The sequence below is a fragment of the Aulonocara sp. 'chitande type north' Nkhata Bay genome, linkage group LG6 (assembly GCF_057382095.1).
Source record: "Aulonocara sp. 'chitande type north' Nkhata Bay isolate Kocher_YH1m ecotype deep benthic linkage group LG6, A_spYH_male_GT1.1, whole genome shotgun sequence".
In the NCBI taxonomy this organism is placed as follows: domain Eukaryota; kingdom Metazoa; phylum Chordata; class Actinopteri; order Cichliformes; family Cichlidae; genus Aulonocara; species Aulonocara sp. 'chitande type north' Nkhata Bay.
In genome coordinates, this window is record NC_141349.1 from 3,947,107 (window position 1) to 3,961,928 (window position 14,822).

Here is a 14,822-nt window from a genome sequence, read left to right on the forward strand (position 1 = left end):
ACGTCCACGACGTAAGTACGCGCCACAGTCAGCCAATAAGCGTTCGGAGTCTTTCTAAAAGGCGCGAAATTCAGCTAGGACGAGGAAGTCGGGGGAGGAGCGTTGTCATGTGTTCGTGTAACATGGAGGGAGAGTTGTTCTTCTGCGTGCACTGGGTAACGTGTTTTTAATTGTTTTCCACCTAAATGTGTGAGTTATCTTTGTAAATGTAAGTCTGCAATGTTCCTGCATGCTTGTGTTTAATTGGTTGCATGTATTGCTTGAATTTTTTTGTTCAAAACATATTTTGATGGCGAGGAGACAAATAAATATTTGCGAGGAAATCAGAGTTTCTTAATTTGTGAACTTTTGCGGTCAACATTTTAAACTGTTATCAAAGCCTCGTGTGGTAGCTTCCCAGTAATGATGACAGTGAAGACTCCAGGTTATTCAGTAAGTATTCTCTAAAGGTTTGGGATATCGAGTGGATCGGGTCAGAAGATAATATTGGTCTTTTGAATATACTTTACTCAGCTGAGAACAGATTGTTTGGTTTTTGCACTGTTGCATAGCATTGTGCAGAAAGTCACGAACCACTCCACAAGTTTTGGATTCTTTTGCCCCCAAGTATCTGGATGTTGTTGTAAATGTATTAAGTCATCTTGAGCAATAGTTTTATTTTAAGGTCTTTCAAAAAACATTTTGGACGCTGGATTCTTTACCAGGCGTGATTGTACCGACGAGGCCATTCTCAAAGACTTATTAGACCAAGACCAGTGCCATCATCTCATCATGCTGTGCAGTGTGTCCTTGCAACTGGACAAATGAAGAACAAAAGGAGTGGCAGAAAGGCGCTGACTGATTGGGACCCATCTGACTTCAGCATGGCAGTGATCCCAGACACACGATCGGCAGCTGACGTTCAAAACAGAAATGATCGGTGGCTCGAGACTTTTGTACAGTAGGGTGTGTACTTTCTGAAAGACTCCTACACACCGGACAAAAAGCGGGGTGTTGGAAGTAAGCGGCTGAGGCGGGGTCCGTTATTGGTCCGGTTATCTTTTAGGAGAGGGCTGATGGGTCAGTGTGAAAACGGCACGTCGTGGAAGACTGACGTAGGTTTCGCCGGCTGCTGGCGTAACTTCCCTTTCAGGCTGCGCGATCTTGAATGAAGTCGCGCGCTCTACCGGTTTGTGAAACAAGATGAGATCGTCTGTTCGTCTTTGTGCCCCACGCGACCTCCTACTCATGTCATGCATAGCTGTGTGTTTTCCGTCATCTGATGGAGCTCTGAAGGGTAACTTGACTTGCACTTTGCTGGCTGTTTAGCTCGTGGGTACCAATACGGCATTAGCAGGGCGGGCTCTTCACTTGTTGTTTTTAGGAAAAGCCGTTTGGCGTGTGTGACCTGAGCAAACTCGCTGATTATTCTCGGGGGACAGCACATAACTTCTATGTTCAAGTATAAAACGGGTCCAGGAGCAGTGTTCAGCTGAAACAGCTGCTGTTTTAAGGTATGAGATCGTGACCTTAATTCAAAGGTACTCAAGCTGTTGTTCCTCTCCAGAAGAACCTCGAGCCATTTGCCCGGTTACGGAAATTGAAGCAAAGGAAGGTGATGATGTCATCCTCCCGTTTTATGTGGTCCCCCCTGTCAACCTGTCTGCGTTCACCATGGACTGGTCAAGAACCAACCCGAGTGTGGTCGTCTACTCCTATCGACACCAACAGGAGTCGCATGATGCAGAGATGGATGCAACAGTCAGACGTGAAGACCTGAACAGAGGAAGTCTGACACTGTGGATCCCCTCAGTGCAGATGTCCCACAGTGGAGAATACACAGGCTTCGTTATGGAGCTCAGGATCAAGTGTAGTGTTCAACTTAATGGTAAGGACCTGAGTAATAGTTTGTTGTCTGATGTACTTGATATGAATGTAATGAAGAAATCTACTTAATGATATAAAATGATCTTCCACTTGGGGAAACGCAAACATAGAATAACATGATTTAAAACTGAAAATGATTTGTATCCTGTGTGTGTGTGTGTGTGTGTGTGTGTGTGTGTGTGTGTGTGTGTGAAAAAATGAAAGTAGTCTAATTGTGGATTTGTCTGTAATGCAAACCTGTTGAGGCTAGCCTGAGGCTAGAGTACATGTTAGTAATGGGATGCATCCAAATCTCACAAAAGGGGTGCATGTCTAAAATGGGACAGCAGGCAGTGAGTGACCATGCAGGTCATAGACAGGCCTGAACAAGTTGTTTCATGCCCGACCCCAACATATAAGACTTGAACCTGGACACAGCACAGCTCCAGATGTGTGACTGTGGTTATTTCTTAGTGGTGTGAATCCTAATGACCAGCGGTCAACAATCACAGACCAGTACTCGTCCGTGGCTCGTTTGGTACCGGTCTGTGAGAGTTGAGGCTTGGTGTTGGTGGGTTTTTTGTTTTTTAACTTATATCGTTTTTATTGATAACTCTGCTTCCCTGGGTCTTTTCCCGTGTGTTATGAATAAATCGTCCTTTTTTTGGTACTGGTTTTATTTTTGTTGTATTTCTCTGCAACACCTTAAAGGCCGGACATAAACCGGTCCATGACGCACAAAAGGTTGGAGACCACTGCTAACGAGAACGTCTCTCTCTCTCTCTTTTTTATTTATTTATTTTAAACAGTAACCAAAGACAAACTGAAAAAGCAAAAGGGGCAGGATGGTTTCAGCACAACTGGAGCTCCTCTCAACACGACGGTGGAGAAAGTCGGTCCACGTAAGTTACTCTGAGCTCTTCTCCAGAGGATTTTGGTTGAGACACAACCTTCAAAACCTTTGAATGACTGCTCACTTCTTTTAAGTATCCATTAAATCATGACAGTGAAACAGTATGCATAATAGCAGGCTCTGCATACACACATCAGTGATGAAGCTGTTCTTTTTCCTCATGTGATTTCACAAAATGTGAGATTGCTTGAGTGCATTAAGGAAATTAATGACTGGTTGTGCCACAATTTTCTCCAGCTAAACAAAAACAAAACTGAGGTAATAGTCTTTGGCGCCAAAGAGAAACGATTACAGGTCACCAGAGAACTTCAATCTATACATCTAAAAACCACCAACCAAACGAGAAATGTGGGTGTAGTGATGGATGCAGACCTAAACTTAGAAAAACACATTAAGACAATAACAAAGTCAGCTTACTATCACCTCAAGAATATTTCAAGGATAAAAGATCTGATGTCTCAACAGGACCTGGAAAAACTAGTCCATGCATTCATTTTTAGTAGGCTTGATTACTGTAACAGCATCTTTACAGGTCTACCTAAAAAATCAGTCAGACAACTACAGCTCATTCAGAACTCTGCTGCTCGAGTCCTCACTAAGACCAAAAAAGTGGACCACATCAGTCCAGCTCTGAGGTCTTTACACTGGCTGCCTGTCCGTCAGAGGATAGACTTTAAAGTTCTGATGCTGGCCTATAAAGCTCTGAATGGTTTAGGACCAAAATACATCAGTGACCTGCTGACCCAGTATGAACCTTCCAGATCCCTCAGGTCATCTGGATCCGGTCTTTTATCAGTTCCCAGAGTCAGAACCAGACACGGAGAAGCTGCATTCAGCTTTTATGCTCCTTATATCTGGAACAAACTCCCAGAAAGCCTCAGATCAGCTGAAACACTCAGTTTATTTAAATCCAGGTTGAAGACTCACCTATTCTCAGCTGCATTTGAATAAAGCACCAAATCCACACTTTAAGCTTAAATTTCAAAACTTACACTAACTACTGATTTTATCTACTGTTCTGATTTTATCTGGTTTTCATTTTAAATCGTGCTTTTTATTTGTTTTTGTTTTTTAACGTCTTTATAAAGCACTTTGGATCACCTTGAATTGTGCTATATAAATAAACTTGCCTTGCTTAGTGTGAATATTTGTGTTACTGATATTTTTGCCCAGCAAGGCCATGAAGTTCAGGTTCATTCACGCCTGATCTGTGGGGTATCCTTAAAATGACCTGTTCTGTTTAGATTTTAGGCTGCTGTGCATTATGTCAGTTTGTAACTTATCTGGACTGCCTGAGGTTTGAAAACAAGTATTCACTTAGATTTCTGTGGTCTAGGCAATCCAGTACTGGGTGAAAATGAACAACGCTCTTAGGTTTTCTCACTTTTTGCTCTAAACCAGGGGTGGGGACCTTCTGGCCTCATGCAGGTTTGAGATCACCCTGGGTCAACACACCTGAATCAAACGATTAGTTCATTCCCAGGCCTCTAGAGAACGTGAAGACATGTTGAGGAGGCATTTTGGCCATTTGAATCCCCTGTGATGGATCAAGGACGCATCTAAAACCTGCAGGACAGGCCTGGAGTTCCCACCCTTGCTGTAAACACAAGCATTATAACTTGTGGCTGATTTTTAAACTTCAAACATCAGATGGTTAGAAAAATACCTGAACATGAAATTCATGTGGTTGATTAAACCAGGTCCAAAATGCAGCATAATTGAGTTAAGTGCATAAAAAAAAAACTGCTGCATTTGATAGTCGGTTAAAAATGACCTCATTTAAATTGAGGTGTCCACATCCCGCGTGGTAATCTGAACTCTTAGAGTCAAGGCAGAAGTGACAGAAATCTCAAATCCTGACCAATGAGAGCATCTGTGGTTTGACCTTCCCTTCACCGCAGGACTTGCGTGACTTGTGTGTCATGTGGATATATTAAAGAATGATGTTGGAATAAACTGACCCTTGTTTTCAATCTCTGACTTCTAGGTGGTGACATGATGCTTATCATTGGGATTGCTCTTTCTTGCGGCGTCGCTCTTCTCTTTGTTCTGGGATTGCTTGGAAAGCTCGGTAAGTTGGTGGTCAGTCTAACGGTTAACCTCTCAGTTAGGCTTTGCTTTTGTCAGCAAGCTGGATGATGATGAAACTTGATGCATCTCTTAAATCAAAGGTCATATAAATGTTCCTGCTTGCTTGTTTTTGGATCCAGACTTTATCTCTGCCGTCTTTTTCAGTGTAGGATCCTCACATCCTACATTCTCATCAATGTAAAAATGTAGACTGTGTTATAATCATTACTATATATTTACATTTTCACCATGAAAGTAATTGATGTAGTGTTTTTTTTTTTTTCGTCTAGTAAAACTTTTGTTTAGGTTTCTTAATTTAAAACAAACAAACAAACTTTGTCTTGATGCATTCTCAATATTCCAGGAAAGTAAATCTCCAAAAGTTGATTGTGTTCATCTGGACGTAGCGTTTTCAGTGGGAGAAACGGTCTCAGCTGACTGCAGGTTTCCCCAATCTCATAAACAGTACGTGGAAAGACCATCTCTGAATCGAGGAGGGTTTATCTGTCACCATCTCACAATGCTGTGATTGCAGCCATTCCCCAACTCTCTGTGATGGTACTCATGGCCATTGATCAGTTGGTTCTGGTCAGTGGTTGTTGATCAGTGGTCATGAGAATTTGCATAATTAAGATTAAGGACCTGACCTCCCAGCCCATTGTTCGCTCAGTGGGCTGGTTTCAGTCATTATGCAAATGTGCTGTTGATAAGATTTGTGGAAACCTGCAGTCAGCTGAGACTGAAGACGTCACTCGCATGAGTGACGAAACGTTTCTCCCACAAAACACTACGTCCAGATGAACAGAATCAAGTTTTGGAGAAAAAAACCCTCAATCAGCTTCATATTCTACCATAAAAAGTATTTGTTTTTTGCAGAGGGCTTTGTGAGACGGTGCAGAGGATGGATCCAGCCACCAAATGATGATCGCACTGAAAATTAAACCATCTTATGAAATTTAGCAGAATGCAGTGATTAACAAATCTCATGTGCTGTCCATAAGATGTGGGTTTATTATAGAATGTGTGTCAAATGTTTAAACTTTAAAAAATTGTTTTATATGTGTAAGGAAAACACAAGCTCTTAGCTGTAAATGAGGTTTTACATGTGAACACAATGAGTCTAGAACACGACGACAAAGTGATGCCAGAGATGCCTCTCAGATGAGTTTGAATCTCTGACCTTGTCCTTAACCTCCTAAGACCCAAACTCTCATTTCATGAATTTGTAATTTGTCTTTATTATTTGGACTGAGACCTGAGAATCTGATATCAGGCTTTGTACAGCAAAATTGAGGAACTGTAGCCTAGACGACCCAAAATAATCATGTTCACATATGTGGGAGGTTAAGGTCAGAGTTCAAATTTTCTCAAAACTTGAACTCACATGTCACCTATGATTTTCATATTGCTATCACATCTATCTGTCCTACATTTTGCTGCTTCCATCAAAGTCAAAATGAGCTAATGTTGTTCTGAAAATGACACTTTCTCAGTTTAAACTTCTGTTTGTGTTCTGCTGTGAATGTAATGTGGGTTCATTGGATTTGCACATATATTTTGTACATTGAAACTTTGCGAGGCTGGCCGTGTGTGTGTGTGGGGGGGGGGAGCTGGGCGATAGAACGATAACGATATGTATCGCGATATAACTTTTACTCGATAGAGAAATTAAACTATCGCGATAGACCTCGCCGCTCTTGTCCTCTTAAAAAAAAAAAAAAAAAAAAGGTCAGCCAATCCAAATTAAGCAGCGCAGAGCCGAACCAATCACAGCCGCAGCGTCACGTCGCGTGACTTGTTACGTACAGCACAAGTGCCAAGCCGCACGTGTGTTTGTTTGGGAAGCAGCCAGCGGGTAATGGAGGAAATGAGTGTGCCGACTAGAAAAATCAACCGAGCGTGACCGAAGAGAAAACAGATGATGGTTCCAACGCCGGAGAGATTGTCGAACGGAAGAGCCATAGAAGTTCCGTAGGGTGAAGGTATTTCGGCTATTTCAAGTCTGACAAAAACAGAGTAGCGTGCACTGTAAATTGTGCCGAAAGCAAGTCTGGAAATACAATAAACTGGTGCATGCGTCACACTGTGCGCCACGTTATTGTTTCGGTGAATGAATTTCTACACTACTGTTACTGTTAATTCTACTCTCTGCAGTGTTTAAATGCTTACATATACACACAGTTACTGTCCCTCCACACATACGACTCGGTTCTGCTTCTATGCCCCAGCTTTGTTTACTTTTTCCCGCCGAGGCTTCTAGACTTCTGATTGGCCAACATTTCTGCACGGTTAGGAATCTAGCGCCACCTGCTGCTTTGGCATGTTCATAGCAGCGTTTTCCTTCATTTCTGCCTTTATGTGTGGACGGGATTATTTTTAAAACGAAAACGGAAAATCTCCGTTTTCAAAAACACCCGTGTACGTGTGGACGTAGCCTCAGTCTCTGACTGGAAGCGCTAATTCGTCATTCGGCTTTTGTCAGACTAAAGTAACTGTTAAAACTGTTTGAAAAGCTCAGCTATACAACAAGGAGAGATTGAGAATTTCCTTTTAGTTCTCAGTTTATTTGATATTGACAAAAGTTAGTCAGTTTTGTCTGTTCTTCTGTAAAACAAACTAAGATTTATTTTTAGAATTAATATTTTGTTTCTAAGTGGAATTGACAATTTAGTCTGTTTCATTTGTTCTATTTTGAAACTTAAATGCTTTAGCGGCTGCCTTTTGTATAGTTTGCAATATTTGCCTTTATTTATCTGAAAAAGTCTCATGTTCCTTAAGTACATCTACCCTGTTGAACTTCATCCATCCATTCACGTCCGCTTAATGGATGAACTTATTATGGGAAATAAATATTTAAATAAAAACAAGCTGCTGATTATTTCACATTTTACTTGTGAGCAACGGCACATTTAAATCTTACAAATATAGTTATTTGGCTGATATCGTGATAGATATCGTTATCGCCTGAAATGAAAAAAACATATTGTGATATGAAAAAATCTTATATCGCCCAGCTCTATGTGAGTGTGTGAGAGAGAGAGATGACCTTTCCTAGAGCAATAATGTAAAGAAAATGTGAATGAATAAGTTTGTATTTATGAATGTTTTATAAATGTTACCTTTCATCGCTCTGTAAAGCATTAACACAGAAACAGGTGTGTGTGTGTGTGTGTGTGTGTGTGAGTGTGAGAGAGAGAGAGAGAGAGAGGTGACTGTGATGATTAAATCAATAAACATGATACTGAATGTGACACAACTTGACTTGCTGATGAAATCTCCTGAACGTCACTTCACTCGCTCAAGATTGGGGAAAATCAATGAAGCTACTCACACATTTATGTCTGGTTATTTTCAGTATAAGCACTGCTCGCTGCATATACATGTATGACTTTTTATTGAATGAGGGGCCCCGAGTCTTTTGATGAGTAAGCATGCTAAATGTTTGGCATGGGTGCAGTTATCTTTTGTTGACAAGACTGAAAGCAAAACAGTTCTGTTGCCCAATTACTGGAGTTGTTCACCGATGGCTAAAAGCTGCGGTAAAACCAGGCAGTTTCCATCAGTCCTACAGTCTAGTGAAAGTCGAGCACTGGCCTCCTTCATCTGTTTCTCTAATCCATTTAAAGTCTTAGAGAAATTGTTGGTGTGTGTTTGTTTTATTTGTGCTTTATAAGCGAGACTTGTAACAATGTCAGCATTCTTCAAAAACAAATGAATTGTTGCTAATCTTCAGTCTAACAGAACCTCGTCCCACGGTACTGGTGTTTATTTAGATAAACACCTGAGCTCACTGAGCTCGTTATTTTATTAACCCTTTTCCTTTATTTTAAATGTGTACAATTTGTCTTTTTGCTCTTATGGAGCTGTTTGTGGCTTCATGTTGTATTCATTTTATCGGGCTTTTCTATTTGGTGGTTTTTTTGTTTTTAATTTCACAACAGAAGCTGCTTTGGGGTTTGTTTTACTGTGAGGTAAAGAGTCCAGTTGAGGGAAAATGACAATCGGAAGGTATTTGGCATCCAGCAAAACCAGACTCGGGGATGATTTTATCTGCCATAACCAGTTAAGAGTGAAGGCAAAGACATAAAAAAGGGGCGAGCAGGGATGATAAAGTAGCAATGGGAGAGAGAAGACAAAATCGAACAACATATTCCAGAGGTATATAAACACACGGGCAGTAAAAAGAGGTGAGTGTATTTAAAAAAACACAAAAAACCTGCAGACACAGGGACAACATGCCAACTCCACAAAGAAAGGCCCCTGCTTGGATTCAAACCCAACCTCCTTGTAAGAAAATAGTGCTAACCACCATTCCCCACTTTAACGAAAGGATATAAGATAATCAACACTTATCTTCAGTTCTGAATAAGGCAACAATAAAATGCCCATGGCAAATCGGGAGCAAAATGTGTCTTTGTAGTAATGTCCCAAAAATATTTTATGTATTAAATATATATTTATATGCTTTATATATTATTAATGCTTTGTGTCATTTTTTAGTGCAGTGATATGGTAGTTAAAATAGTTTACTCTGATTATTTCCATAACGGAAATTATTTTGGAGAAACAGGTAAATATGCCAGCATTTGGACACGTATAAGTTCCCGGGAACTTTGCGCCAAAAAAGTACTCTGTGTTCAAACTCCCGCCACCGACTGGGGCACGTAACATTGACGTAACATCCTCCGTAACGCTTTAGCCAATGAGCTTCACTCAGCTAAGCCAATCAGAGGGCAGCGGCGGGAAAGACAGCTGATCTAGAAAGAGTTGCGGGAGATTCGGCGCAACTTTGGTTTCGGGCGGCCAGAGAAAAAAGAAAACACGTTTTGCGTTGTACCGAGAGGACTTCTATCAACTTAATTTAAGAGGTACGTTTGTTACCAACACGCTCATTTAACTCGTAAAAGAAAAATACATTTGATACTGGACGGGCGGAAGAGAGCTGACTTACTGTAGTCTACTCTTCAGCGTAGGTTTGCCACTACTCTTAAAAATATCTGTTAACTTTACACGCTTGCTTGTATTTGCAAACAAATGCATTCGGAGTCATTTTTAGTCTTCCAGATATATTTTAGATTAAAAAACCTGTCCGGTCAAAGTGGAAACTCGGCTATTTAAAGGCCGAGGCCTTTGTTTGGCGCCAATAGTGGAGCACACTGTATTATTTCCTGTTTATAGGTAACTGTTAGCTCAGGAATCACGCGATATAACAAATGTAATTTGCGCTGTTAGTGTAGTACTAGGCGCAGTGCTACGATTTTATTTGCGATTTTGAATTTTAACATGAAGTTACGCGATTAATGGCTCGTGTTTGAGTAGCATGTTGGAGCAACTGAGCTAAACGACTTTGATAGGACAGCAGATCGTGGAGGGATGCGAAAAGATTTGTACAACCAATGAACGCAAGGTTTATTTGGGGGCACGATTGTTTCTGAAATGCCTTTGCCCGTTTTTCAAGACCCACAGCAGACATTTCCACTCAAAAACTACAGTCGTGAAATTTGGGCTTAGTAATAATTTGCCTGTGAATCAGTCGAAAGTCTTCTTGTTTTTTAGTGGTCCTTACACAAAAGTGCATGTTTATGTATTTCCAAATACATCGTAAATCCCATCAGTGTTTAATCTTCACATATATTTCTGATCATATTATTCTGGCTACGGCTCTGTTCATACATATATAAATATATAAAAAAGCCAAACAAAACATTGGTTCTTATTATTTTTTAATAATTAAATGATGTCTGAATCATGTGTCATATTTAGGTGCTTAAACATGTTGTCTTCGTTTAGGTTAATCCAAAATGCCCAGCACACGCTCCCAGGGACGAGCTCAGCCCACACTTCAGTTCCCTCGACGTAAATCCTCCAGAGTTTCCTCCCGCTCCAAGAAGCCGGAGCCCCAGAACTCCCCAGCTGTGTCACCAATCAAGCCTGAACCTCAGGCCCCGGGGCTGACGCGGATCGGACCCCTCTCCCCGAGACGTCCCATTAACTTGTCCACCCCACTGTCCCCCAGACGCTACACAGACCAGCCCACTCCTCTCTCCCCAACGCGGCCAGTCGCCCTCTCGTCCCCTCTTTCACCCAGACGCACATCAGCCCAGCCGCCAGCACCTTCCTCCCCTCGTCTCCAAAGCCGGATCCCCCTCAGCCCTCGAAAGCGCACAGGTATTGAACGGTGAATTCAAAAGCTTCAGTTGTTCCACTACTTCATGCAGCTCTGTGTACTAATAACCTTCAGTGCCTCTAGGCTAAAAAAAAAGTGAATTGAATTTAAATGGCGAATCTTCAGGATTAAAATTTCAGATCCTAAAAAGCCAGCCTCGAGTCATAACAAATAACAGCACTTCTCATTTTTCTCCATCAAGGTGATGACAATGTCTGCAACCTTGGCACCTCCCTGCAGTGCTCACCTACAAAACAGAGGAAGCTGAGCCTGGCCTCACCACGAAAACTCGGCTTTGATGAGAACTCACCGGTGCAGGCTCGTCGTCAGCTGATCCCATCCTCGGGGCAACAGACGCCCCCTTCCACCGCCAAATCATCTCCGAAACGAGAAGAAACGCCTACAGGGAGCCCCATCCATAAAAATCTGAACAAGAAGCCACCCGTTGCTCGACTGTTTGGAGAAAGTAAGAACTCTAGTTTTTTTTTCTTCTTCTTTTTTTGTTCCCCACTTATATTATATTACATTATATTATATTACACTACATTATATTATATTACACTACATTATATTATATTATATTACACTACATTATATTATATTACACTACATTATCACCATTTCTTCTCCAGAGATGAGGCTTCAGAGTGTGAAGCAGGCACTCCACACTGCCATCCCTGAGCGCCTTATGTCCAGAGAGGCCGAGCGGGCGTCCATCCGGTCCTTCCTGGAGGACAAAGTGCTTCAGCATGTTCCCGGCAGCCTCTACATCTCTGGAGCTCCGGGAACAGGCAAGACAGCCTGCCTCAACTGTGTGCTGCAGGAGATGAAGGTGAGAGTGAAGGAGTCTGTAGTCTGTCATGTTTAGTGCTTTAGGACACCTGCTGGCGACTTTCAGTTACTGCAGTAAGATTCGAGTTTGAGCAGCACCCCACAGGCTTCATTTCCAGAGTTTGAGGGTCTTAAAGTGCAAGTTTAAAGTCTGAGTGCAGGCTAATAACCTGTTCCCTGATTGTCTATGTAACAGCCAGGGTTGAAGTTTTGTCAGTAACTGGTTGCGTTTTGTGTGCCTTCAGGCTGAGCTGTCGTCAGTACAGACGGTGATGGTGAACTGCATGAGTCTGAGGAGCTCCCATGCAGTCTTCCCACTGCTGGCTGACAAACTGAAGGCATCTGGTGGCCAGAACGGACTGCAGAGGTTCCTGACAGCCCCGGGGCCCACTGTGTGAGTCAACAAATCCTCAATCCTTTGGGGCGATCATGGCTCAGTTGGCAGTTCGTCTTGTAACTGGAAGGTTGCCGGTTCGAGCCCCGGCTCGGACAGTCTCGGTCGTTGTGTCCTTGGGCAAGACACTTCACCTGCCACCTACTGGTGACGGCCAGAGGGGCCGATATGGCAGCCTCGCCTCTGTCAGTCTGCGCCAGGGCAGCTGTGGCTACAACTGTAGCTGCTTCCATCAGTGTGTAACTGTACAGTGGAATTGTAAAGCGCTTTGAGGGCCCTGAAAAGCGCTATATAGATGAAATCAATTATCATTATCTTATCACACATTTACTTGAAAAAGGAAGTATATGATAGATGACTAAAGGGTGTGGCTTTTTAGAACTTTAGAGCAAACTATCCACTAAAGGTATTCTTTTAAAAAAGTTGCTGGTTGAAAGTCCTTTTTGGGATGTTTTGAAAGTATAGCTGTGATTACTGCCTGCTGAGATACTGATTGGGTCTGTTTGTTTGTTTTTCCCCTTTAAGGCTTCTTGTTCTGGACGAGATGGATCAGCTGGACAGCAAAGCCCAGGATGTCCTCTACACAATCTTTGAATGGCCGTACCTGCCAAAGTCTCGCCTCTGTCTCATCGGTAAGTACTCGACTCAACAAATATCCCAAATTCACCAGATCTCACATCTGTGTGTCCTGTAGACAGAAAGCAGAGTGTTCTGACAAAAATCCTACCTGTTCTACATGCTGACCACTGATGTCTTTGCAGGTATTGCAAACGCTCTGGATCTGACTGACCGGATCCTGCCCAGACTGCAGGCTCGTCCCCAGTGTCGCCCTCTGCTGCTGCACTTCCCTCCCTACAGCCGGGAGGAGCTCACGGCCATTGTACAGGACAGGCTTGTACAGGTAAATGTGGTCTGTGTGACTCAGAGCTTAAGCTGGAACCTTACAGATCACTTTTATTTAATCAGCGCCGCGTCTTCTTCTCCTCAGGCCTCGGCTGAAGGGCTCCTCGACGCTTCTGCAGTTCAGTTCTGTGCCAGGAAAGTTTCAGCTGTGTCGGGAGACGCCAGGAAAGCTTTGGACATCTGCAGGTGAATGCTTGGACTTGTTTTTTCTTTAACCTTTTAGGGAATCATGTCTCTGTGTTTGCATTTAGATTCTGCACTCGTTTAGGCATTTTAGTTGTTTCTGCTCTCGGGAGACCTCGTGCAGATTCTTTGAGTTGATGTTTCTGTGAAATGTCATTCAAACGATTTTCTGGTTGCTGATTTCAGGAGAGCAGTTGAGATTGTAGAGTCTGATGAGAGGAAAAAAGCAAGTGATCCAAAGGGTGAAAGTAAAGGTGAGTTGTGAAATGTTTTCTTGAGTTAAAACTGATGATGGTGGAAGTCACACGGCAGCTGATTGGTGGAAACTTCCTGTACTGTGTGTTCTGCAGCGTCCCGGGTCAGCCTGCCGCAGGTTGCGAGAGTGCTGTCGGAGGTCTACGGCGACCGCATGGCGTCTCAGAGCAGCGGTTCAGAGGGAGAGAGTTTCCCCCTGCAGCAGAAGCTGCTGGTGTGCTGCCTGCTGCTGCTCATCCGCTATGGGAAGAGCAAAGAGATCGGCTTGGGAAAGGTGAGGTGCTGATATTAGTTTGCTAAAGGATTTTAGCGGCGTGTTGTCGTGGCAAATCAGGAAACTTGTTGCATGAATGCGTAATTATTCCGTCTCTGCCAGAGAAAATACAAATCTGTTTCTAGACTGGTGGTGTTTCCTGACCCGTTGGCGTTTGTGTTTCAGCTCCATGAGGTTTACAGCCGCCTGTGCGCTCAGAGGCAGGTGTCTGGAGTGGGTCAGGGCGAGTGTTTGTCGCTCTGCAGTCTGCTGGAGAGTCGAGGGATCGTTGCCCTGAAGAAGGCCAAAGAGGCTCGTCTCACTAAGGTACCCGACGCTTCACGAGGAAATGCTCTGCAGTGCAGTGTTCGACCTCTGTTGCTTAAAAATGAAACTCGAGGGGTTATCAGGGAACAAGACACCGAGTGGAACGTGGCTGATTAAAGCGTCTGTTTCTGCAGGTGTTCCTGAAGATCGAGGAGAAAGATGTCGAAAACGCTCTGAAGGATCGAACGCTGCTGGGCAGCATCCTCGCTGCAGGACTCCCCTCGTGATCTTGTGATCGTTCCTCTTTTAAAGACTCATTTTTAAGGTTGCACAATGAGCCAATGTTCTGTGGGGGTTTTTTGTTTTGTTTTTTCTTCAAAGACATTTTTTGGTTCTCATTTTTGCTGGGAATTTGTAGTTTTAATGACGCTCAGTTGAGTTCAGAATGTTGAGCTTGCATCAAATGAATCGTTTCAGTTTTGAAACCTCTTTAAGCTTTGAATAAAAGTGAAGCTGTTTTAGCTGCTGTTGCTTGTGTCACCGGTGCATTGAAATGCTCGCACTATATTTGAGCTGATAACTGAGGACAAATGTTCATTCACTGAAATCAGCTGAGTCTGTAGATGTTGTTCCAAAGGCACTTTGAAAGGTTTTAGGTAAAGTTACTCAGCTCGGGTGTAAGAAGTTAAATAATGTGATGTGTAGAATCTGCAGAACAAGATTTTATTGATTTCATACTTCC

General features: G+C 42.8%; 2 protein-coding genes across 3 annotated transcripts; both read left to right on the forward strand.

Moving 5' to 3' along the window:
* Nucleotides 1–66: 66 nt before the first annotated feature.
* On the forward strand, nt 67–6,426 carry LOC147327028 (uncharacterized). Of its 2 annotated transcripts, none has more exons than XM_086294650.1 (5): nt 67–155; nt 1,547–1,867; nt 2,655–2,747; nt 4,746–4,829; nt 5,705–6,426. In XM_086294650.1, exons 2-5 carry the CDS (start codon nt 1,654–1,656, stop codon nt 5,767–5,769), a joined length of 456 nt encoding a protein of 151 aa, XP_086150776.1. In that variant the 5' UTR covers nt 67–155; nt 1,547–1,653; the 3' UTR covers nt 5,770–6,426. The 2 variants fall into 2 exon arrangements, with proteins under 2 accessions (XP_086150776.1, XP_086150775.1); XM_086294649.1 differs by lacking the exon at nt 67–155 and adding an exon at nt 1,124–1,276.
* A 3,039-nt stretch (nt 6,427–9,465) lies between these two features.
* cdc6 (cell division cycle 6 homolog (S. cerevisiae)) lies at nt 9,466–14,601 on the forward strand. Its single transcript, XM_086294643.1, has 12 exons — nt 9,466–9,696; nt 10,619–10,996; nt 11,197–11,460; nt 11,627–11,826; nt 12,071–12,219; nt 12,745–12,851; nt 12,981–13,120; nt 13,208–13,308; nt 13,492–13,559; nt 13,656–13,834; nt 14,000–14,140; nt 14,275–14,601. The coding sequence occupies exons 2-12, from the start codon at nt 10,630–10,632 to the stop codon at nt 14,365–14,367; spliced, it is 1,809 nt and encodes a 602-aa protein (XP_086150769.1). The 5' UTR covers nt 9,466–9,696; nt 10,619–10,629; the 3' UTR covers nt 14,368–14,601.
* The last annotated feature ends 221 nt before the right edge of the window (nt 14,602–14,822 follow it).